This window comes from Euprymna scolopes, chromosome 20 (assembly GCF_053919585.1).
Source record: "Euprymna scolopes isolate OS-2025 chromosome 20, ASM5391958v1, whole genome shotgun sequence".
NCBI classification, from domain to species: Eukaryota; Metazoa; Mollusca; class Cephalopoda; order Sepiida; family Sepiolidae; genus Euprymna; species Euprymna scolopes.
Genome location: NC_136501.1, coordinates 85,608,031 through 85,633,682, shown reverse-complemented (window position 1 = coordinate 85,633,682; position 25,652 = coordinate 85,608,031). Strand labels below are relative to the sequence as shown.

At 32.9% G+C, this 25,652-nt stretch overlaps 1 protein-coding gene across 1 annotated transcript in view; it reads right to left on the bottom strand.

The window, feature by feature from the left end:
• The window catches only part of LOC145241517 (ubiquitin-associated domain-containing protein 1-like), a 48,360-nt gene that overhangs the window by 20,491 nt on the left and 2,217 nt on the right, over positions 1–25,652 (bottom strand). The window contains exons 2-4 of the mRNA XM_080104561.1: positions 10,209–10,267; positions 5,560–5,670; positions 952–1,054 (exon numbers count right to left, since the gene is read on the bottom strand). Coding sequence (XP_079960687.1) covers positions 952–1,054; positions 5,560–5,670; positions 10,209–10,267 — 273 coding nt within the window. The remainder of the gene's footprint in view (positions 1–951; positions 1,055–5,559; positions 5,671–10,208; positions 10,268–25,652) is intronic.

Below are 25,652 nucleotides of genomic sequence, written 5' to 3'. Positions count from 1 at the left end.
GTTTGAATTATTGCCAAGTTATTTCTCTTTTGTTTTTACATGATGGCTGTGCAAGACATTCCCTTCTTGCTTACTCATAAAATTTGATTTTCTTAGTTAAAAATAAAACTACTTGAATTCATGTGATTTTTGAAATATGACATATCTGTTCCATTACAGATATGCACATAACACAGATTTTTATTTTATTTTTGTTTTTAAATATAGGGGGATTCTAGACAAGAACTAAATCTATTACTTTTTTACTGTTGTAAAATATATTGGTTTAAAACAATAAAACTATTTGTTCGATAAATTCAACGTGTTTTGCTGTTTAAAGAAACAATGTAACCCATTGGTCCACTCATTCGAGTAGGATTAGATGTTATTAATAAGAAAAAAGTATTCAGCAATAACACAAGGCCCCTCCGAAAGGAGGATATAATGCTGGGGAATGGCGTCTTTGGACTGGATCAAATCACACCTAATTCAGCCCCTTGTGAGTCAGTATGAAAAGAAAAAATCTCCCACATACACACACAAACAAAATAATAAAACTTCATTTGAATGTTTCTCAGAAATGCAATGAGTTCGTCAGAGCATGTCCCATTACTAGCACTGAGCCATGACATGTGATGCAAGTTCAGATTAAAACCTTATCCTCATATGGCTTTTAGCCTTGATAAGTAGGAATTCATATACAAATAAAAAAAATAAATACATCTTCATTATAGTAATGATAATGATGATGACTAGTAGTAATTTTCATCACCACCATTATAGTTTTTATACATAATATTTGAAAAAGACAATAAAACATACATAAATAATAAATCATTTAAAAATGATTAAAGAATTTATAAATCCATTTAAAATAACTCACTATTATTAATCAACATTATGACAAATGGATAAAGTTTTAGATTTTTTTGTATATACAAATTCTTTTGTGAATGAAATAATAGTTCATACCTTCAGCATGTTTGAAGATTTTTGAAGCTTCTGGGTTCAAACAAAGAATTTTTTGTGATGCTTCAATAAGTGTAATTAAAATTTTCCTAAATTCAGCTTGAAACTGCAAAATAAAAGTATATTTTATTGAAAACTAGTCTGGGTGCCTGGCACTGCCTGGGTGTTTGAAGATGTGTGTTGAGCAAAAAAAAAAAAAAAAGTGGTAGTAGGCAGGCAGGCTCGAACCTGTATTGCGAAGGAGGAAAAGAATGTGAAAAAAAAGAGGATAGTGAATTCAATGAGTTGGTAAATAACTTTTGCCTGGGTGGAGGATATTGACACAAGGACGAAATAAAAAAATTAAAAAAAAGATACAGAGAGAGGTGGGATCGAACTTGAAAACATAGGGTAATTAGTCTTCCTCGCTAACCATTAGGCCATGGAAGATAGTGAATTCAATGAGTTGGTAATTAAGTTAAGAATCATAGAAGTCGGCATGCATGCACAGAAATGAACGTTGCTTTTAAATCTGGCTGGTGGTCAGGTAAGGTTCCTGCTTTGTCGTGGTATTTATTTGCTTCCCCATGAAAACAAATTAGACACAAGATTGTTTTAATGTGGGGAAAAACCAGCTCCCCCAAAAAAGGGGGCACTCTGGCAGTATCAAAAAAATTAGTAATTGTCTCAGTATGAAGAGTTTCCCCTTACATTGACTAAGGACCAATTAATTTAGGTGAAGCATCAGAAATTCCGACCTGAAGGTCAAGAAATGCTTTGCCACTTTTTCGAACAGTTTCGCTTTATACAAAAATGCCAAACAAACACCCGAGACGACGGCATGGTGGGAATTTTGTTTAACTTGATCAAAAAAAAGGAAAGAAAGGATGTCCGTTTGGGAATGTGAGATATTATAATCTGGAAAGTATGCAAAAACAGAATCTGACGCGAGAAGTCCGATGCAAAAAGCTTTGGCAGACATGCACAAATACTTGCGGTCATTTTGCCTTTTATATATTGAATTAAAATTCAAGTTATATTGAAGTGATTGGCACTCAAAAAAGTGTCTGTCAAATTTTATTGACTAGTTTTGCCTGATTTTCCAAGCAATGACAAAGCAAATTAATTCACCGTATTAATTTGTTGTCTAATTATGTCCAATTTTTAAAAGATTTTTACTTTGAAAACATTAATTTATTTTCTGATTTGATTGATGTTAAGGCAATAATTAAGATTTCTATCTGATCATCTGTGACCCAACAACCTACGGTGGTTGAACTTTACATTAATAACAGTTATAATATAACTAAGTTGGAGCTTTTGTTGTGTGAACAATCCCGGGCAATTCTTAATTGTCTTGCTGACTCCTTTTGTTTGGTCGATGATGCAACCCAAAACAAGGAGAAAACAACTTCAGCTAGCAAATTTGGGACTGATAATATATTGATACTAACAATGTTTTACTAATAAAACAATGCATTTTGAGAGAATGGTAGTGAAACATTGTTTATACTATGACCGAGAGCAGTACCTGACCCATCTTCCCATGGACCTGCCACCTCAATGGAAAATTATCTCAATGAGCGATTATGTACAGTTGGTACTGCACCGATCAGAAGAGAAAGAGATATGGCACAGCAATAACAGATTAGCTAGAATGGACTTGAGAACTTCAGTCCAAACCCGTCGCCTCCTTATATAAGCTTATGCACAAGTGATTTTGAACAGATCAGAGTTCAGTTTGAGTTTAGAGAAGAGATCTTGAAGATTAGATAAGTCTTGACTGAAGGGAGCCTGGAATGAACTTCTGACCGCTGAACCATATGCCAATGTTGAGTATCACCCATTATCTCTTCTCCCTCTAGCAAGCCGCAAAACCTCTGGTTAAGTACGCCTGTTATATTATGACAAAAATAGATTGATTGCACACTAAAACTTCTCTGTTGCCAGAAACAATTAACAGCATTGATGCTATCGCTGACAGAAGCTCTCCCCTACCTCATATAAGTGGGCTGATGAACATTAAAGAAAGAAAAGACAGACATACTTATTTGTGACTATTGATTGTGAAAAGAGTATTTCTTTGAACAGACTATTTGAAACATTTATACATATATCATCCCTTTTGTACGATTGTATCATAATAGATCTTATAATTAACCTGTTAATATATCCTGTAGTTACAGAAACTTATCATCTTCATTGGTTTTTCTTAATTACTGTACAGAGTAATATGCCTACAGTTGCAGGAGCTAAGCCTAAGTTCGAGTGATGGTACACAGAAATTAACCTAATCACAATGTGGGGCATGTGCCATTTTCTTGGACTCAAGAAGATTGGTTACGTTACTTGTGGACTCCTGAAAAAGAGAGTAAAGAAACCTGGAGTGACCAACCACCTTTGTCCCCATGTAGATGATCAAGGCCAAGCTATAGTGTTGGGAGAGTTCTTCTGGGTGACCAGAATAGCTGCTTAATTTTTTGAGGCATTCCATGATCGGAAACACCTAAAACAAACTCACATACCAGCAAACCTCCCCACTATGAGGTGTCGTCTGGTTATACATGAATGAGGGAACAAGAGCAGTCTACTCTTGTGGATTAATTAAACGGTTCAGTTCAAAATTTCAAATAGGGTCATGACTTTGAAAAGATGGACTTGAAGATTGAAGAGTACATCAATCGAATTGAAATTATTATTTAAGTTTCTAATAATTTCTGCAAGAATTTTATTTTAGTCTGGACTCACCTCTAGTAGATCAGAAATTAAGATACAATTTTTCATTCTTCTGTTTATTACAGAGTATCGGAAAATTATGATCAGAGGAAAATATGTGTCATTAATTTTTTCTATTTTCTTAACACTTGACCAGAATTGGACGCAAAATTAAAAGCAACAACAGCCTGGCAACTCAGGGTTAATCACACCAGAAAAAAATAAAAATAAAAACCCAAAAGTTTTCTTTGAAAAAGGTGTAATACGGAAAGTCTCAGAAAAAGAAATGGTTTTAATCTCTACTTATATAAAAAGCACTGTGTGTGTGTGTGTGTGTGTATTTTTTTTTTCAGGGTTGTACAGATTTTCAATGTCTATTTTTAAGGATTTTTCAAAGTTTTTCAATATCTCCTCCAGACAAATTCAAAATTTCAAAACAAAAGTTGATATATAAACAATATCATAAACCAAAAAACTAAATAATTGACAACAGGAAAAGTCATTTTCATTTACATATAAAACAATATGCCTTTCGACAATCATATTTACATTCCCGCCCCCTTTATATTTAACCAACCAAGCACAATTAAATGCTATTCTCCCCATTGTAGATTGGTCTACACTATGTTCGTTTTACTTTTAAACTTTGAATTTCCGGTATTGTTGATACAAGGGTTACGTCCTTTTATCACAAAACTACCTGATGGAAAACATACTTTTGTGATAAAGGGGCATAACTCTTGTATCCATAATATGATGTAATTTCAGAACAATGTATTCCGATGTTATTTTCAACATTTAAAAAATAGTTTAATCGTATTTTCATTAATACTTAAAAAAACAATTTAATAGTATTTATTTTGAGTTTATTTTTAATATTGCAACACAAATTTTTACAGGACATAATACAATTTTCAAGGCCTTCTTAAGATATTTTCAAGACATTTTTCATATTTTCAAGGATCTTTCAAGGTAATAATAGAAATCAGGCGTTTTCAAGGCGAAAGTCCAAATTCAATAATTTTTCAAACTTGTGCGAACTCTGTGTTTGTTCTCTATGGATTCTGAAATGGCTTGGTCAATTTTTTTTTTAATTTCACACAAATGTACTTATGTGTCTGGGAGTGTTTGAAAATCAATAATCGAAAAATCTGATTAAAGAAGGAACAGTCCGATTTTGACCAAAGTTAACACCTTTATACAACCTAACATCATGAGTGCATTTGATAAGTTTTATCACTGCACAAACAGTAAGGCTTGGCATATAAAATTAACAGTAGGTTCTTTGATAAGACAGGAGCGCGTTCAAAATGAAAGTTTCTGTTTAGAGCACAATTGGGCCATGATACTTGACTTTTGCATTTTAAACCTTAATTCAAGCCATTATATAAAAATAATTTTATAAAATCAATAGTAGATTCTCTATAGTGCAATGTAGACTCCAATATATTGTGGACAAAGTCATTGCGAGAAAAGCATGTGAAGCTTCCTTCCGGTGCACCAATCAATCGATTTGATTGAAAAATGGGTGATTTCACTGATTTTAATGACAATAAAAATTTGGAAGTGTGAAACATTCATTGATCCTCAGTCAATCCTAGACTCGGGTCTCCCTGCTAGTCATTTAATTAAATATTTTGTAACATTGTGTGGTTTTCTAAAATTTTCAAATTAACCTTATGAAATAATGTTCTTCAAAAATGTAACAAAACTTCTTTTATTTTAAAAATATCCAAGAATTGTAAAAAGAGAAAACTAAAATAATTTGAGGGTTGGAATGTACACTGATTGTAGTCAGGCATATTGAGTCTAAATATTCCAAAGTTGGATTAATGAAGAAAATTTGATTTTAAATCCTGATTGTTTAGCATTCAAAATTTTATTTAACTAAAGAAAAAAATAAAAATAAAAACTTACATCTCCACCATTCACATTCTTTTCAGCAGGAACTTCGGCATTGTTAAGGGACAAACCTGCTGTCGCCTTGTTGATGGTATCAGAGTTGGGGCCTTTACGAGATTCTTCCTTCTAAGAAAAAAAAACAAACAAAACAAAAAAGGTATTGAAAAGGGGTGAAAAAAAATTGTATTTACAAGATCAATATTTCATGAAAAAAAAAAAGAATTAATAAAAAAGTTTATTATGGTTTCTTGCAATGAACAACAATTAACGTATCCATGATCAACATTAATAAAGTTGAGGCCGTCAGTACTTCTAACGCTACATTTAAAATAAATAGAAAATCTTTCTAGTTTAAATGAGAAAAAGCAGGCAATGGCATTGTTATATAACAGAAAATTTTGAAAAGAGCAAAAAGTAGACCTTAGGTTTACTTTTGTCAGCCTCATAACTCTTACAACCCTTATTTTGTCCTTTAGTCCTCACATTCCATCAATGATATGAATTACTGTTTTCTGTTAGCATAAAAAATACTTTTTATTTTAAATGAATTGGAAAGAAGTTTGGGTTTTTTTTGTTTTTTTTACAGCATATCAACCATCTGTGAGTTATTTAATGCTGAGTAAAATTGTCAAACGGAATTCCAAGGTCGGATGATTATTTTATATTCCCAGAATACACTGACTCAGAATAGATTACTCATAAAAAGAAATTTTGCAGTGAGTGTGTAACATTACTCCTAGAAAACATTACTCTTAGAAGGAAATCTTACAGAGAGGGTAAAGGCATTACTTCCACAAAACATTACCCTTTAAAAAAATTACTTCTGGACATTGATAATTTTCTTAACGTAATTAATCCTGAGCCATCACTTTTTAATATCAATTTAGGAAGAAAGGAAAAATAAGGCTTTGATTTTTTGAAGAATCAAATTGAATACAACTGAGGATGAATTTATAGATACTAGGGCAGGACATAACCAGCTGATTGATCGGTTCAGGCCTGTCTGATTTCCCATCTAGCCAAAGAGTTGAATTGAAAGAGTGTCTCAGCCACCAGAATTACATCCTAAGGCATCACGGGTTGCTACCTACGGCCTACTAATGGCCCCATTTTTAGGTGGGGTGGGGGTACAGTTGGAAAGAGAATTAAGACCAAGCAATAGTAATCTTTACAAAATTGTGAGTGCTATTCTTCTTGGTAGACTTCATTCTGGACTGGTGCATTGGATGGAACCAGCCTTAGAACATAAACTTAATTGTGCAATATCACTTCAACTACCAACAGGCAAGAAAACCAACTGCTAGGTGCACTTTAAAGAACTGTATTCATAAACCAAGCAATTCTGTTGGTCAATGAGCCAGTTAGTCAGCTTTATCTATTTACATTAACAAAACATAGGGGCTTCTTCATGGTTCCACCAAGATTGAATATGGATGTTAAGAAAAAAATAGCAACAAACTTGTATGATGTACTTACTTATGAGGAAAAAATAAATATTTGCCACAAAAAATTATAGAAATTCATACAGTAGTTTTGTTCTTTTTGAAAATAAATTTAATTTTTTATTATATGCTGAATATTGCTGCTATTGTCGGCATTATTATGAAAGTCAAGGGAGATGGAGTCTAATATAAATAAAAAGAATTTTCTCTCATGAATATCATTATTTAAATTAAGGTAAAATAATTTTTTTAACAATACCAAATCGAATATATAATAGACGATGATGACTAATTAATCATAATCAAATATTAATATGCCAGATATATTACTATTTAGGTTTGACTTCATTTTATATATTAGAAAAGGTTATTTAAAAAAAAAGAAAGAAACAATTTTAATATTTCTCAGTAAAGACCAAATGTTTTATTCATTAGTATGAAAATATGTCTATTTTAAACTTGTTTTTTTAAATATGTTTTCACAAAACTGAAAAATCCCGCACACACAAAAAAAAATCTGTATTCTTTACAAAGGTAAGGGAAAATCTGTTGAGGTCATAGAAATAATAGCAACTTCTATTGTTCAAATGTCATTCATAACATGTGATACTTGATTGTTGCACATTCTTTTCACGAACAATGTCCAAATGGATAAGAACAAAAAACATCTATTTGAATGTATCACAGCCAAAACATTAATCCTTTTCCTATACAAAGTGTGGATAATATCTATTCTTAGAAAAAATAATCTGACAATGGTTTCATCTTTTGAGATTTATTTCTCAAACTTTTGGTCAGTTTTTTTATATTTATGATTTGTTCTGTCAATTTCACTCAATGAACTGACATTTGATGACAGCTTCAAAGCAACCTTAGAATCAGTCACAGGTTTTCGTTACTGTCATCAAAGCTTTTGATAATCCTGATCTTTAGCTCATCCTCCATGTTGCAGCTGAATGATTTGTTGTCTCCTTCCACTGCACTGCACACAAAGAAGTTGAAGGGGATTGTAGTCAGGCATATTGAGAGGTCAGATGTCAGGTAAAGTGTTGCTGATAAAGTTCTGATAGCCAGGCCTTAGTTTTCAGGGTAGTATGGCAGGTATTCCTACTACCATACGTATGGTCTACATCCAGCTGCCTGGTTGATCATGGCTTTCACTACCATAATCAGAAAAAAAGAAGAGTGGCATGATATCATCTTCAGCAATGAATTCCAGTGTTTCACTACTGCAATTAGTAATTTCATTTTGTTGAGATTTATTTATCAAACTTAGATCAGTTTGACTTCATGATTTGTTTGGCTGATTTCACTCAATGAATGTCTTTGGTTTTTATGACAGCCTCAAAACAACCTCGGAATCAACCACAAGCTTTTATCACTGTTGCTCAACTTTACGATCTTGCTCTTTATCTCATCCTTCATGTTGCAGCTAGATATATTGATGTCCTGTTCCAGTGAGGAAGTTACAGTTTGGCAAAATAGGAGGCTAGATGAAGTGTGTTTGGAAAAAATTCTCTGGCAGCCAGACCAGGGTCTTCAAGCTAGTATAGCAGGGCACTGAGACTTGCTGCTATATGTACAGCTTACCTATATCTACCTGATTGATTCAGGGTATCACTGCCAAACTCAGAATGCAGATGTAGCTATTGGCGTTTAACCTGAAGCTGTTAGGGAAGTGAGGAGGTACAATATTGTAGCCCAATAATCACTTTTCTAATTGTGCTATGATAAAACAACAAAAAGAATTACTAATATAACTCAATTGGGATCTCTTTGTGTGATATTAAGTAGCATGAAAAAAAGAACCTCAAACACTGTCCGCTGCTAGCTGTTTAGTGATGTCGGTCTCCAATGATTTTCTTATTGGCCCAATCTACTCTTGCTCAGCTTTAATTCCAATCTCTCCAATCTCTATCGAGGGGACCTCTGAGCCACCAACTATAAACTCAAGACTGTCTGTAAAACTCGCTCCCACCTCTAAACTGTTCATAAATTAACTTTCAATGTAGTGATCTTTATGTTTACATATTGACCTGTCAATATATTGATCTTTATGTCTTTTGTTTCAGTCGCTACCACACCTTGATTAACCATCCTACAGTAGAATCCCGGGATACGGTGGTCTTAGAACACATTTTTTTTTCAGGTTACGATGTGGAATATGATGTTTTTTCCGGACCCTGGTTACAATATTTTCCCCACCTTACGGTGTTATTTATAATGTTATTTGATTATATACATGTGTATACTGTACTGTATTTCGTTACTAATTTTTTATGCCGTATCCCGGGGTTCTATTGTATTTCCAATCACCTTTGTATGCCTTGGTGAATCATTTTCCTTCATTGTCTTTCTATTAACCAGACTTCTTATACTTTTGTTCTGATAATCAACTATTTCTTCTTTTTGTTATAGGTTTTCCTCTTTTTTTTTTTTCAATCACTTCCTAACACTTTGGGGAGGACATTTATAGTATCACAATGTCACCTTCACGATAAACTACACTATTACAACATCATCACATCATTGATCATACATTTTTCTCTCTGATATTGAATGCTGAATCTTTAAATTCCTTTATGATTCTTTCTATCATCCTCCTGCTGATGCTGAGCAAATCTGAAACCTTAATTTGTCTTTCAGGCACAGATTACAAGGAAAACAACATGTCTCCTTCACAAGGTTCAAAGTGTCTTTAATTAATTCTTTAGAAAACAAAAGAAAATAAATGGAAATAAAATCAATGTTTCTACAACAACCAAAATTAAAGAAGACAATAAAATGTACAAAATCAGCAGTTCAAAATTGTACACACATATTGTCAACACTGTAACTAGAAATGCTATAATAGATTATACATCAAGTTAATAATCATAATTGTTTTAGATTTAAAGTTTTGCTTTATGTTTCTGAATTTTTGAGATGAGGATTGGTTATTCTTATTATTTGGATTCTTCAGATAACTGCTGTCATTTTGAGTGTCATTTTCACGTTTCGATCGATATAACCTGTGACTTCCTTATCGAACTCGGGAATCTGCATGGAATTTCAAACAGAACCCTTTATTTAATTTTGATAAGATACACCTGAAAAAGGTTGGAAGATACATCAACCAAAATGTTGTAAAAATAATGCTCACGCTAAGAACAGTAATCCGAAGAATCCAAATAATACAAAGTTTTATTTTCTTTGCAAGTTGAAGAAGACACTAATTCTTACCTTGTCTGCACCTTCATAAATGAATGGGGGTAAGCGCCGTTTTAAAATTAGGATTTCATCTGGCAAATCAGAAAGTTAAAATTAATTAAAAAGCAACAAAAAATGGCATTCAGTAATTGACATGTATTCAATATAAAAATGCAGGTACAACACAGATTTTTCAGCAATTGATCGTCTGACACTTTTTTTAATCTGGAGAAAATTATGACACTGAACTTGATAATACCACTATTGCTAAACTAGTTTCCCTTTTATATAATAGATTATCATGGATACCCAGCGTTGCCCGGGGGGGGGTGAAGTACGGTTTAAACACAGCTGCTATACTAAGGATATTGAGCACTTTCATCGATACCCCCACAACAATTTCAAAAATAAAAGAACGGAATCGCCCAAAAAAAACAAAGCAGTAGGTGACAACTACCCCACCAAATATTTTGGCAGAGGAATATGAAAAGAAGCACTTTTGTTGTCCCTGTGCAAAAACAAAAACAAAAAAAAAAAAAAATCAAGAAATGAATTCAAACAACTTTTCTTTCAATCAAAATAGCAGCGAGTGCCCATGCGACTGCAAAAGAAAAAAAAAAAAAGAATTAACTGCAGTAGGCAAGCTTGAACCTGAAATGAAAGAGGAAAAGAAGGGAAAAAAGCTAACGCACCATCTGTCACGGCCACGACGACTTATGACGTTATAACCCTAAAAATAACGTTTTTTTAAACATACATTCAGTTTGCTACATGTATGTGTCTTAAAAAAATCTTGACACAAAAAGTGACCCTTTCTTGCAAGAAATGGTCCAGTTGACCACCACAAAATTAATCTTTTTTTTTTTTTTTTTAATTTTCAGATATTATGCATGCGAGGGATCGCTCTTTCAGATGGTACTGGTTTTGACCTGGTCCAATGTGTCTGATGAAAGTTTTTAGCGAACATATGCACACACACAGAAACAAACAAACCGACATTTGAGATTTATATAATAAACTAGTGGGGGTACCCGGCGTTGCCCGGGTGTTTAGAGGTGTGCGTGTTGGGGGTGGATCCAAACAAAAGAATAAGCGAAGTAATAACCCTGTTTAAATAAATATATATATATATATATATATATATATATTTATAAAAAGAAAACTTCTTTAAAAAAAATCGTTGCCCAGGTGTTTGTGTTAGGGGGGGGGGCTTTAAAAAAAAACAAAAAAAAACAGTTTTGGTAAGTAGTTAGAATCGAACCTGAAGCCTTGAGGCGAAGGTGGAAAATAAAGTGTGCAAAAAACCTGACTCGTTACCCACTCGGTTGTTCAAATTGAATAGCAATTGTCTGACATAAGGAGTTTGACCCCACATTGATCAAAGCTGATTGCTTCTGGACGTTCCCCGGCTGGGAACAGTGCCGAATTTATTTGCTTTCCCATTCGGTTTTATACAAAAAAGCTGAACAAACACAAGACGGGCTGAAATAGCAAGAATTTTGTAAAAATCGACGTAAATAAATCTAGACGCAACGCATGTTCGCAAATATTCGATATTATTATTTAGACGGTCGATAAAAAGTTTTAAGACATAGTAACCCCCTAGAAAATGCCGGAAAAAAAAAGGCTTTGCGAGACATAAAATAATCACATACAGTTTGCCTTTTATATATATAGACAAGCGAGGGGTACCCGGTGTTGCCCAGGTGTTTGGAGGTGTGTGTGGTTTTGGGTAAATCAAAACTCCGGGGGGGGGGGGGGTAAAATAAAAAATAAAAGTTTTGGTAGGTAAGTATGAGGATGGAACCCGAACCCTTGAGGCAAAGTTGGAATTAAAGTGTGAAAAAAAAGAGTGCGACGGTTTTAACCATTGGGACACCGCGAGATGCTAACGGAAACACGTTTGAATTTATTTAATTACTTGGATTTGGCAGGTGCACATTTTAATCACTTAATAAGGTCAAGTTTAACTGCGGGATAGTATTTCATTTACAGTGGGAACGCTTTTTTATTATTTTTATTTTCCCAAGATGTTATAGAAAAAAGACTAATCCACATGCGGTGAGCGACAAATGTTTAATATTTATCTTCCCAAAGTCAAGCAAATTAAATAGACAGGCGAGTTCCGTTATTAACTCTGAGATATTACGATTTACATGTGATATAAAAAGTTTTAAGAAGTTGTGAACCGACCAACCGCTTCTCTGAAAAAAGCCTTTTGTAGACATACAGAAAAATCGAACACACACACATTTTCGCTTTTATATCTATAGATAACTAGCGGGGGGTACCCGGCGATGCTCGGGTGTTTTGAGGTGCGTGTGGTTTTGGTTAAATCAAAACTCCGGAGGTGGGTGGGGGGTTAAAATAAAAAAAAAAATTTTGGTAGGTGAGTATGAAGATCAAACCTGAACCCTTGAGGCAAAGTTGGAAATTAAAGTGTGAAAAAAAAAAAAAAAAAAAAAAATGTGCGACGTTAACCACTGGGCCACCGCGACATACAACGGGATCACGTTTTAATTTATTTATTTAAGTATTGACAGGTGGCCGCAATAAAAGTTAACTGCTGCTTCTATTTGACCTAATTAATGAGGTCAAATAGAAGTTATCTTTTGCTGCGAGGCAGCGTTTGCGTTTGTTTACCCAACTTTGACTGGTTTTTTCCCCAACATCTGTTGGGGAGGGGGAAACCAGCTCCCCATTGTCCAGATTGATTAGCAATTGTCTGATATAAGAGGAGTTTGTCCCCACATTGATCAAAGCTGATTGCTTCTGGACGTTTCCCGGCGCGATGCCGAGAACCGCACGGTTTGAATTTAGTTTCACTTTATTTATACTAAAAAGCAGGACAAACAGGGGACAGAGCGAAATAGCGCGAATCTCATAAAAGTCAATGTAAATAAATGTAGATGCGATCCGCATTCCCAAATCATAGATATTATTATCTAGGGGCTATATAAACAGTTCTAAGTGATCGTAACAGCCCCGGGAGTGTGTGCGAAAAAAGCCTTCGCGAGACATACATGAAATGGTCACACACATTTTGCCTTTTATATATATAGACTAGCGTATTGAGCAACCAAAGTTCCAATAAAAAATAAATACTCATGTGAGCGCAAAAAAAATTAGCCGCAGTAGCCAGGCTCGAACCTGTAACACTAAAAAGAAAAGGAGGTGAAAAAAAGGAAACCATTTAGTTATTTCACCCACGTGACTTGTGATGGTACGAGCGTTTGAAATAACATGTTTTATGCGTATGTCAATGTTGCGAGACGTGAATGACTTTGCAAAAATGTCAACAAAAAAAGAAAATGGCCCAATTGACAGTGAAAGAATGAATATTTTTGTCCAATTTTTGGATATTTGTCGGCTAAAAGACGATACCACTTTTGTCAGTGTTGATTGCGTGTGTCAAAAGTTTTAGTGAGACATACAAACATACGTACATATACACAAACTGACGATTGAGATTTATATTATAGACTAGCGGGGGTGCCTGGGTGTTTATAGGTGTGTTGAGAAAAAAAAAAAACAAGTTGTAGTAGATAGGTAGGCTCGAACCTGAACCCTTGACATGAAGGTGGAAAAGAAAATGTGGAAAAACCTGACATCTTACCGCTCAGCCACAACGGGATAGGAACTAAAAAGCGTTCTAATTTAACGATTAGAAAGTTAAGTGACAGGTGCATAAATTTAATGAGGTCAAACATCACACAATCCCGCAGTTAACTTTTGCTATGAGACAGGTTTTTTAGTTTTGTTTCCCCAAGATGTTGGGAGGAAAACCAGCTCCAAATAAATAGGGGAGTGTCCAAATGAATAGCAATTGTCTGATATGAGAGGGTTTTTCCACACAGTGATCAAACCTAATTGCTTTCTGGACGTCCCCGGCACAAAGCCGAAGAACTGGTGTTGCTGTTGTTAGTTTTGCTTTTTTTATACGAAAACAGCGAACAAACAGGCATGAAGGCAGAATAGTGAGAATTTTTAGCGTGTAAAAGTTGCTGAAATAAAATATATTTATGACCTTTCGTAAACTGGACATATTATAATCTAGAACAGTGACCACCCAGTGCGCCCCACCCCCAAGCCTTTGACAGACATACGGAAAAATGCAGACACACACACATTTTCACTTTTATATTACAGACTAGCGGGGGGGATATACCTGGCGTTGTCCGAGTGTTTGGAGGTGTTTGAGCTCGGGCAGGGGTGGGGGGTGGGTGGGGGTGTTAATCAAAACATAAGAATAAGCGAAGTAAAAACAAAACAAAAAAGAAAACAGAAAAACGAACGTTAAAACTTATCTGAAAAATAAAGCGGGGGGGGGGGGTACCTGGGCGGTGGGGGTGGTGGTAATCAAAACATAAGAATAAGTTAAGTAAACATTTTTATAAAAGTTAAAACTTTAAAAAATCGAAAAGAAACACAAAAAAAACTAACGTAAGGCAAACAAACAATCTTAAATGTAAAAATCGGAAAAACAAAAACAAAAAAAGAAAAGAGAAAAACGAACGTTAAAACTTCTTTAAAAAATCTGAAAAAAAAAAAAAAAAAAAAAACGCGTGAAAAATGGCTTGAATAAGCTTGATTTAATATTAAAATTTAAAAAATCGGTGGGTACCCGGCGTTGGCTGGGTGTTTTTGGGTGTGTGGTCTGTCGGGGTGAGGGGGGGGGTTAATGAAAACCTAAAAATAAGCGAAGTAAAAAAAAAAAAACCCAGAAAAACGAACGTTATGTGAAAAATGGCTTAAATAACCCTGCTTCAATATTAAAATTTAAAAAATTGAAAAAAAAAGAAAAAAAAAAAAGAAGACATCTCACACCACGATTCGAACCCAAAACATTTAGATGACCCAATGCTCTAACCAACTGAGCTAACACGATGTGCATGAAATTGTGTCAGTTCTTCAAATATTTAAACTAAATCAGGTTATAACGTCGTCTGGCGCATGCGTAGAACCGATCTCGTCATGAGAGGACGGTTTTTGCTGAAAAAAATGAATATACTTTCAAATAAATTAATAAATAATAATGCACATTATATATTTTAAGAGTTTTAAGCATATAAAGTGCTAAAAATGTTAACATCATAAAACAGCGTTTTTGGTAAGATTTTGTAATGACCCCCCCCCCTGATTTGTAAATGGTCATACTGCGTTTCTCTTGAGAATTTCGTCATGAAATTTGGAAATTAACTAGAAGAGATATCATTTTTAAAAGATTCGGTTGTCCAAAATTCTTTTGACAGCTCATTTTTTTTTGTTTTGTTAAAAAAAGACTTCAAAATGACAAGTTTAGAAAATTTTGAAAAAAATTTCTTTGGACACCCACTGTTCCTATTTACAATGTCTCCCCCACGGGACAGAGTTAGACACCAGGGTCGTTTTTTAATGTGGAGAAAAGGAACAAAAATAAAAATTGTCTCAGTCGTGAAGGATTTCTCCTCCACTGACAGAGAACAAGAAACTGAAGTGCAGCATCTGAAGAACAGATACTACACTTTGTTCTTGACCCAAAGGCCAAAAATAAATCAATCTTTTTACTACATTTATACGTTAAAAATAAAAATGTAACCGGCTTTATCTTGTGGTACCGAGCAATTTAAAATCATGATACCTGGAAAAAATTGTTCTATTTTTAAAAAATATCTAAAAACGATCTTTAGAAGCAGCAGCAGCTACTATCACTGATGTTAATTATTTTACTGTAAACAAACTTTTTTTGTTTTGTTTCTTATTCTAGAATGAATTAAAAATTTAAAAAAATGAAAATATGAATATCAAAAAAAAAAAAAAGTTCTAACATATTTAGTTGGAGCTCATATTATCAGAACATAATCAGCTTAACTAAAGCTATTCAGTTATCAGAATATATAATTTAAAAGCAATCCGGCATTATTTTTGGTCAGATTTTAAAAATATAGTTGAACAACAAATATGTAACGTGTGCACTTTTATCCATTACATTAGTTTTTAACGGTGAATTAAACAGTGTTTTATTTAAAAACAAAAAAAACGAAAATGTGAAAGATGATTTTTTTTGCTTCATGTGTGCGAGCAGGCCCCCACTTCCAATATATTTTTTTTCGTCTTTTTTTTTTTACAATTTTTTTCAGCGGATTATAATCGAATGGACACTAATCTACCCAATTTATATATATATATATATATATATATGTATATATATATAATATATATATATATATAATATAAAATCAATATTTAAATATTTGTAGGAGGTGCTCAGTTTCTAGTTAAGTTCCTATTTACTTGCCTCGCCACGAGGACAGTTAGACACTAGGTCAGTTAATGTGAAGAAAATCCAGCTTCCCAAAAAGGGTCAATTTATATAGAAACAAACATAAAAATTGTCTCAGTCATGAAGGATTCCTCGTTCACCGACAGAGGACAGAAAAGGCGAAGTATAGCATCAGAATACTACACTGTGATCTTGGCACAAAGTCCAAGTAGAGAAATAAAAAAACGTCTTAAACTGGAAAGTTTAACGAAATAATGTGTCACTCAGACAAGAAATGTAATCTATAAATATAAAAGCGAAAATGTATGTATGTATGTATGTATGTTCACTTTTTCTGTGTGTCTACAAAAGGCTTCTTTCAGAGAAGCGGTCGCTCGGTTCACAACTTTTTAAAACTTTTTATATCACATAAAAATCGTAATATCTCAGTTAACAACGAAGCTCACCTGTCTATTTAATTTGGTCTATTTCGGGAAGATAAATATTCAATATTTGTCGCTCGCCGCATGTGGCTTAGTCTTTTTCCTATAACATCTTCGGGGGGAAAAATAAAAAGCGTTCAGCAGTAAATGAATACTATCCCGCAGTCAAAACTTGACCTCATTTAACACGGGCACCTGCTAAATCAAACTAATTAAATAAATTCAAACGTGTTTCCGTTAGCATCTCGTGGTGGGGCAATGGTTAACATCGCACGTTTTTGTTTTTTTTCACACTTTAATTTACAACTTTGCCTCAAGGGTTTGGGTTCGATCCTCATATTCATTTTTTTTTTCTTTTTTAACCCTGCCCCCAAACACCCAGGCAACGCCGGGTACCCCTAGCTAGTCTATAAATATAAAAGCGAAAATGTATGTATGCATGTATGTGTGTTCGTTTTTCTGTGTGTCTACGAAAGGCTTCTTTCAGAGAAGCGGTCGCTTGGTTCACAACTTTTTAAAACTTTTTATATCACATACAAATCGTAATATCTCAGTTAACAACGAAGCTCGCCTGTCTATTTAATTTGGTCAATTTCGGGAAGATAAATATTCAATATTTGTCGCTCGCCGCATGTGGGTTAGTCTTTTTCCTATAACATCTTGGTGGCGAGGAAAAAAGCGTTCAACAGTAAATGAAATCCCGCAGTCAAACTGACCTCATTAACTCATTAAAACGAGCACCTGCTAAAGCCAACTAATTAAATAAATTCAAACGTGTTTCCGTAAGCATCTCACGGTGGGGCAATAGTTAACGTTGCACTTTTTTTTTCACAACTTTGCCTCAACGGTTCGGGTTCAATCCTCATACTTACTTTTTTTTTTTTTAACTCCCCCAAACACCCGGGCAACGCCGGGTACCCCTCGCTAGTTGAAAATAAAAACCAAATTTATCAAAAATTTGTGAACGCTTTGTTAGCTTTAGCAAAAAATGTTTTTTGATATTTAAATAAGTGGGTAAAAATACTTAATAAGTTTTCCAAATGTCACGTTTTCTGTTAGTGATGTCACTTGTTTTAAATGAAATTTATTTTTGTCTATTTGTCATAATTCTTGTTAAGTTTCACACTCCTTAAGAATTACGACAAGCAAAAATAAATTTCATATTTAAAAGTAATTTGATGTCCAAAATCTAAGGCATAACATTTTCAAAAGCCAATAATTATGACCTACTAACCGTGAATATGTGGGTGGGTGGGTGGGGAGGGGGTGGGGTCAAACGCCTTCTTAAAAAAAAAAAAAAAAAAAAAAAAAAAACTCCCTTAATCCTACCTCTAACCCTAGGAGGTACGAGTGGCAACCCTCCTCCTCTTAAAACCTTCTTTAGCCCTAACAATAACGCTAAGTCTAAGTGGCAAGCTCCTCACCAAACAAAGTTCCTTGGTAAGCTGTCTAAAAAAAAAAATCCTTCCTTAAAAGTGCACCATTTATCACCCATAAAAAAATAAATTAGTCAACTGTCCTAAAACACTAGCATGGTCTCGAAATGGTGAATTATTTTACATTAAATTTATGTGAAAGTAATCCCCACTCTAAATTCTAAAATTGTTTTTGTTTTGTTTCTATCAAGTCTTTAGAGTGTTCACACATAATTTTCCTTAGCTCTATTATTAACCCAAAGTCAGAGTGGCAACCTCCCCACCCTCTCAAGACCCTCTTAAAACCACACATAATCATCTTCAGAAAAAACAAAAAAATAGAAAAAAAAAAAAGACACACAGGATTTATCTCCGATAGAAAAAAAGGATCAAGTAAAGATTAGATACCCCGTAGCAGACGACAAAGATAGGCAACCATTTCAAGGGACACCGGTTGTTCGACCTTGACATTGCCGTTGGTTGTTTATAAACAGGTCAAATAGCAGACATGTTCGAATGTTCACGAGCAAGATTTTAAAAAAATATATTTACAAAACATTTTCTTTAATATTAAATATTTACAAAACTTTTAGGGATTAAAAAAAAAAACTTTTTTCTATTTACAAAAAAACTTTTTTGTGTAAGTAACAAAACGAACGTAAATGTAACAAAATATATTCAAATAAATGGGTGTCTTTCTCAGTGTGTTTTTTTAATATATTTACAGAACTTTAATAAAACTAATAATAATTATAATTATAATAAAAATAAATGAAAAAAAAGAATGAAAACTGAAAATTTCAGACGCTGAACTTACTTGCACTTAATTTGTCTTTATGGAGAAGTAAGCAAATAGCAAGTTTTTTTTTTTTTTTTTTAAATAAAAATAAAAATTATAAAAAGATTTGTATCTTGTGATACTACACTTCATCTTTATAAAAATAAAAGTTATAAAAGATATGCGAATATATTTTTGAAAATCTCGATTGTTTATACTTGTGATTTTATTATGCATAAAATTGCCTCGGTCTAGAAGGATTTCTCCTTCACTGACCACCTACATACATCACACTTTAAATAAATATTGAATTGTATTAAAAACGCACAAAGAAACACACACACAGTACATAAAAATAATCTTGGTCGCAAAAATCCGAACAAGTCAGTTATTTTATATTTGTTTAGTTTCTGCCTTAAAAAAGTTTGGTTATAATAATATTGTTTAAACTTTTTTTTTAAATTACTTATTTTTTAATTGACATCATTCAAAATTCTCAGTTATAACCTTGGTTTATTTATTTATTTGGTATTATTTTATGACCTGGCCCAACGTAGTATAAACACCCCCAGCCACCCCACATTAGGAACGGCTTTCGGAATAAACACTTCCCAACCTCCCCATGTTAAAAAAGGCCTTTGAGGTTGGGGGTGTTTATTCTGAAAGCCGCTCTTAAGATAGGGAGGTTGGAATGTTTATAATATGCTGGGGCACGTCGTAAAAATTTACCATTTATTTATATTATTATTAGTAATAGTTTTATTAAAAAACTCTGTAAATATATAAAAAGAACGTACTCAGAAAGACACCGATTTATTTTAATATATTTTGTTTAAATGCGTTTGTTTTATTACTTACATTAAAGTTTTGCATAAATAGAAAAAAGTTTTTTTTTTAATACTTAAAAGTTTTGTAAATATTTAATATTAAAGAAAATGTTTTGTAAATATATATTTTTTTCTTTTAAATCTTTAAAAGTTTTGTAAATATATTTTTTAAAAATCTTGCTCGCGAACATTTGAATATGTCTGCTATTTGACGTGTTTACAAACAACCAATGGCAATGTCAAGGTCGAACAACCGGTGTCCCTTGAAATGTTCGCCTATCTTTGTCGTCTGCTATGGGGTATCTAACCTTTACTTGATCTGAAAAAAAAAAAAAAAATATGCTAGAATGGCTCAAAATGGAGAATCATTTTACATTAAATTCTAAAATAATACTTGTTTAGCTTTCATTAAAATTTTTTAAGGTATTCACATGTAATTGCCTACAAAGGTAAAATCGTATATTTTGGAGAGGTGGCCAGATGGGGTGAGGGGTTAACGGAAGGTATTAATCTACCATAATACCAAAGAAATATTGCAATATATTCATTTTTTAACAGTCCTAGATTTCAATTTCAGTTATTTGTACATATAATGCATTACAATTCAGCTTTGAGTTCTTTAACTTCTTTTCTTTTAATGGATACATGGTATTTTTAAGGAATTGCAGCATATTTATGTGCATTTACTACAGATTATTTGTAAACCATTCATTTTTGGAGGTTTTCAGTAGCATATTCTAATTCCTAGCAAAAAAATACACTTATATGGTAAATTTCATTGCTTAATCTTCTGTTTTAACAAAGATATAACATTTTTACTGAAAAAGTAGTGTAAAAAATGTGATGAAATGCATATGGTCTTAAAGAGGGAAAAATATCCAAATGTGTGAGGCACAAAAATAGTAATAACTTCCTTAATTTTAATTGAATTTTAAAAATTTAAAAAGATTCTTTCTTAGCTCATCAAGCTCTTTCTATAGATACCAATATTGAAATATTTTAAGCTATTTCAATTTTTTCATGTGTATTGCTATAAAATAATAAAAAAAATCATGTTAAACTTCTTTAAAAAAATCGAGAAAAAAAACAAAAACAAAAAAAACGTGGGGGCACCCGTGTGGTAAAAGAAAAAAAGTTTTGGTAGGTAGGTAGGATCAAACCCGGAACCTTGAGGCGAAAGTGGGGAAAATTCCTGACATGTTACCTGCTCACCCAGAGTAACAGAAAAGTGTTTTAATTTAACAATTAAAACTTAATTGACAGGTGCATGAATTTAATGAGGTCAAACATATCCCGCAGTTAATTTTTTCTGCGAGGCAGTTTTTTTTGTTTTCTTTCCAACTTTGGCTGTTTGTTTCCCCAAGATGTTTTTTTTTTGGGGGGGGGGGGGAGACAAGTAAATTAATATTTAAATGATAATAATAATAATACTTAGCTTGGTGTCTGTTTTATATACTTGCATGTGTTGGATGGCTTCCAAACTCATCTAAATCTGGTCAGGTCTTTATAAGTGTTTCTATCAAATCCATCCTTATCACTTCCTCCTATGTTTTCTCGATCTTCCTCTTCTAACTAACCCTGCTACCTCAACTGTTCTACATGTATTAACCTATCTTAGCCTAGTCTTAAGATTCACATTCCACATTCCTCCTATATGCCAGCATATAAACTAGACACCAAACCAAATATACTTTTTCCACATCTCAGTTCTCATTCGTCTCCATTTTTTTTCACGTTCTTGCACACAAACGGATTATCATCTCTAAAATTATCTGTAATTCTACTGCACTTAATGCTTACAAGTACAAAAAATACTAAGTTGCTCCCAACTCCCTTTTCACAAATTGAGCGGGTGAACTTTTTGGGGGGCTTCCAACACTACAACTACTGATCATCACTTTGGTGTTGGTAGCATTCACTCTCAAACTTTTGCTTTCCATCTTTCAACATCAGATATACCTTTCTACATCTGAATTCTCATCCATCTTTATTGTCTTAAACTTCTTACACACAAACTAGCTATTCTCTCTCAACCTACCTGTAATTCTACTGTATATCTTGTCTACCTAATGCTTACAAGTATAACAAAATACCGAGTTGTTCCTTTCTAGAAACCTAGCAGTGGAACTTTCTTCTTTTGCGGGCATTTAACTTTGATCTTGGTAGCATTCACTCTAAACCTTTACATTCTATAGCATTTCTCCAAGTCTTTTACTCAACAAGTAGACCTTCCATAGTCTCAATGGCAAGTACAAAATCATTGTATGGAAAATTAAACAATCCATTCATTGACCTTGCTTTTAAGTGGCATATGCTAGTCAGCTAACAATGCTACTGTTAATTAGATAGAAAGTCGGTTTGATGTTTTACTTAAGAGCAGCAAACAAATTTCGAAACTTGTTAACAAAAATAGAAAAGGTGAATTTCAATCAAACACTTTTCTAGTTCATTCTTACAATTGCTTTTTAATGTAGGGATAGACAATGAAAGTGAAAGTTATTTGCTTTAGAAACTGAATACACCCTGGTTGAAATGAATCCATAAAAAAAATCAGAGAATTATCCTTTGGCATAATCTTTGGAAAGTATTTAGCATCTCGCCAACAAACTTTTCTGTTAATGGAAGCAATATTTATTAGGTCTCCCAGAATCCCATCACTCCTTCCTTTTTCTGTGTTCGCTTTTATGGGTCATACGTTTGTTTTATTATTTTATTATCATAAGGTCAGCCATGAATCAACAGGCAGCTATGTATTTATCTGCCTTGAAAAATATGAATGATCACCCACTTTCAGACCACTAGGTAGTGATGATCATCCTCTTCCAAACTAGATATCGTTTTTAAGAACCTATAACTAGATTGACCTTATATATATAAAAAAGAAAAAGAAAAAAGCCTGGCTCAAAGTGACTAGCATAAGAGAGATTGTGTGTAGAGGAGAGGCGATCCTGTTAAGAGTGAGTCTGAAATTAATAGATAGGTCAAACCATGTGATTTGGAGTTGGATGGACAGTAATTCTGGCAATGCATCAGGGTGGCCGGTCATTATGAGTTCATAGAAAAAAAAAAAAAAATTTTCATTTATATAACATATTTTAATGTACTTTTTTTTGAAAAATAAGTTCCCCAGCCTGTCCAATTTAATCTTTAAGAAATTAAGAAAATGTTTAAAACAAAACAAAACAAAAAATTAGTTACACCCTTAAAAGGACTATTTGGTCCGGAAATGAGCGGTCATTTTACGTTAAATTAATTTGTGAAAATGATCTCCCACTCTAAAATCTAAAATATTTATTTTTTTGTTTGTTTTAATTTCTTTTTGCAGGCTGTAAAACACCTGCGTTAATTCAGATAAGGTGCAAAGCTCCAGTAAAGTTTTAATATTGTTCATTTATAGCGTCATGGCCTTTTAACAATAATTTTTGAGAATTTTAAACTGTAATTTCTGGTTATGGTCGGTTATTATGTGAAAAATAAAACAGTAAAAATCCATAAAGTCGTCGCAGAACCGACTATTAAATCAGTGAAGTGGTAGGTGTGTCAGAAATTTCGTGAATAATTCCACCCCGTTTTCCAAGCTTATAACTCCTTGAAAAATGTAATTCAAGTCCTATTTTTTTTTTCAATTAAAGGAGCAAGGACCAAGGTTTCATTAAAAAAAAATTTAAAAAAAAAAAAAAAAAAGTGTGTTTTTTTTTTTTTTTTAAAGGTTTTAAACTTCGGACCTGACAGGTAAATTTCTAAAAAACAATACTTTTTTTTGTTTTAAATTTGAATATATTATTTATTGACCTTTTCTCTTCAATTTGTGATATATAACACTTTGGTGAGTAAATTAATTATTTACTTTTTAACACACATTTCAAAATGGGAGGCGCGAATTATTCGATCCCCTGTCTTTCCAAGCTTATAACTACTCGCTAAAATGTAATTCAAGCCCTAATTTTTTTTTCAATTAAAGGAGCAAGGACCAAGGTTTCATTAAAAAAAAAAACAAAACAAAAGAAAAAACAAACAACGTGGTTAAAAAAAAAGGTTTTAAACTTCAAACTTTACAGGTAAATTTCTAAAAAACACTACTTTTTTGTTTTAAATTTGAATATATTATTTATTGACTTTTTCTCTTCAATTTGTGACATAAAACTTTGGTGAGTAAATTAATTATTTACTTTTTAATAAACACTTGAAAATGGGGGGGGGGCGTGAATAAAAAAAAACGTTTGTCTAAAATATTATATTCGGTTTATTGGACATTGGCCCTGAAAATATCGTAAAAATAGAATCAATAGAAAAATTTTGATAGATTTTTAAAGTTTAAAAATTGAAAAATATTGAGTTCGTAAAATTCATTACTGTTTAAAAAAAATATATTTCTATTACTTTTAAAACAACTTTATTAGTTTATTTTGGAAGTATAATCCATAAAGAAAATAAACAACTCACTTTTAAAAGAGAAATTACGAGTTTTTTTTTTTTTTTAATTATTATTTTATTCGCAGTTTCGTGTTAGGGGTGTCAAAAATTCCTACAAAGTAAGTGGTGTGGTGCTGGTGCGACTGGTGCGTGCGGTGCGTATTTGTGTCGCCGGCGAAATATGACCATTCTTTTATTTTTATGTCATTATTGTTTGTTTCCGGCGAAAAAAAAAAAAAAAAATTCCAGAATCTTAAATTTTATATTTCCCAAAATACAAATGAGAAGAAAGCCCGACTCAAAATTGTAAATACAAGTCGGCAGTAAACGATGCCTAGTCAGATTTGCTTTCTGTTTTGTGTCGCTTATTCTGGTTTGTCAAGTTTTGTACTGGTTTTAATTGTTCATTTATTTATTTTTTACATTTATTTATTAATTTTGTGGTGAAAGTATGACCCTGCTAACTTATTTATAATTATTATTTAGAAAGCCATTCTTATCGTGCAGGGGGGGGGAGGGCTTTGTTAACTATTTTGTATTTTCACCTAACAATTTAATAAATACATTTGGGAAACTGAAACTCTCACCGGAACTTATGGGCGCAGTTTCAATGTCAGGAATTGGATCTAACTATTTATTGCAGACTTGGGAGTCGGGCGTTCTTCTGGTTTGGCAGTTGGTAAGAGTCTATTTATGTCATTGCGAAACCGGATGTGGATTCCGTACTCTTCAATATGCCAACCAGTAACCCTAATGTTTTCTTTATTCCCAACGCATACTCAGGGTTAGTGGTTTAGTCGCCACCAACTACCGATTTCACATCTAGTTTTATGGCGGCATAATAGACTTTTATTAAGTTAATGTCACCATGTTAAATTTTTGGTTTTGGCAACATGGAGTTTTAATTGCAACGAACATAAAATAAATACGCACAAAAGAAATCAAGAAAACAAATATAGTAGTTTTGTTACTTACCGTGCTAAAATAATAACGTTATCATGGGGAGAGAGTTTTGTAACTATTTTGTACTTTCACCTAACAATTTAATAAAAAAGATATCGTGTTGCTTGCGCAATTTTGCCACCGCGGTATTTTTTAAATAGTTTTTTTTTTCAGATTAAATTTAAGCTTCACGATATCTTTTTTATTATTATTATTAAAATGTTAGATGGACAAACAGGATAGTTACAAAATACCCTCCCCATGTTAAGAATGGCTTTCAAAATAATAACGTTATTATTTCAGCACGGTGGCTTAAGTGCACAAGCACAAGTGCCAATATCGTAAAACCCGAATTTAACTTGAAAATACGATTTAAAAAAGCACAGTAACATAAATGCATAAGTACCCTTTTCAATAA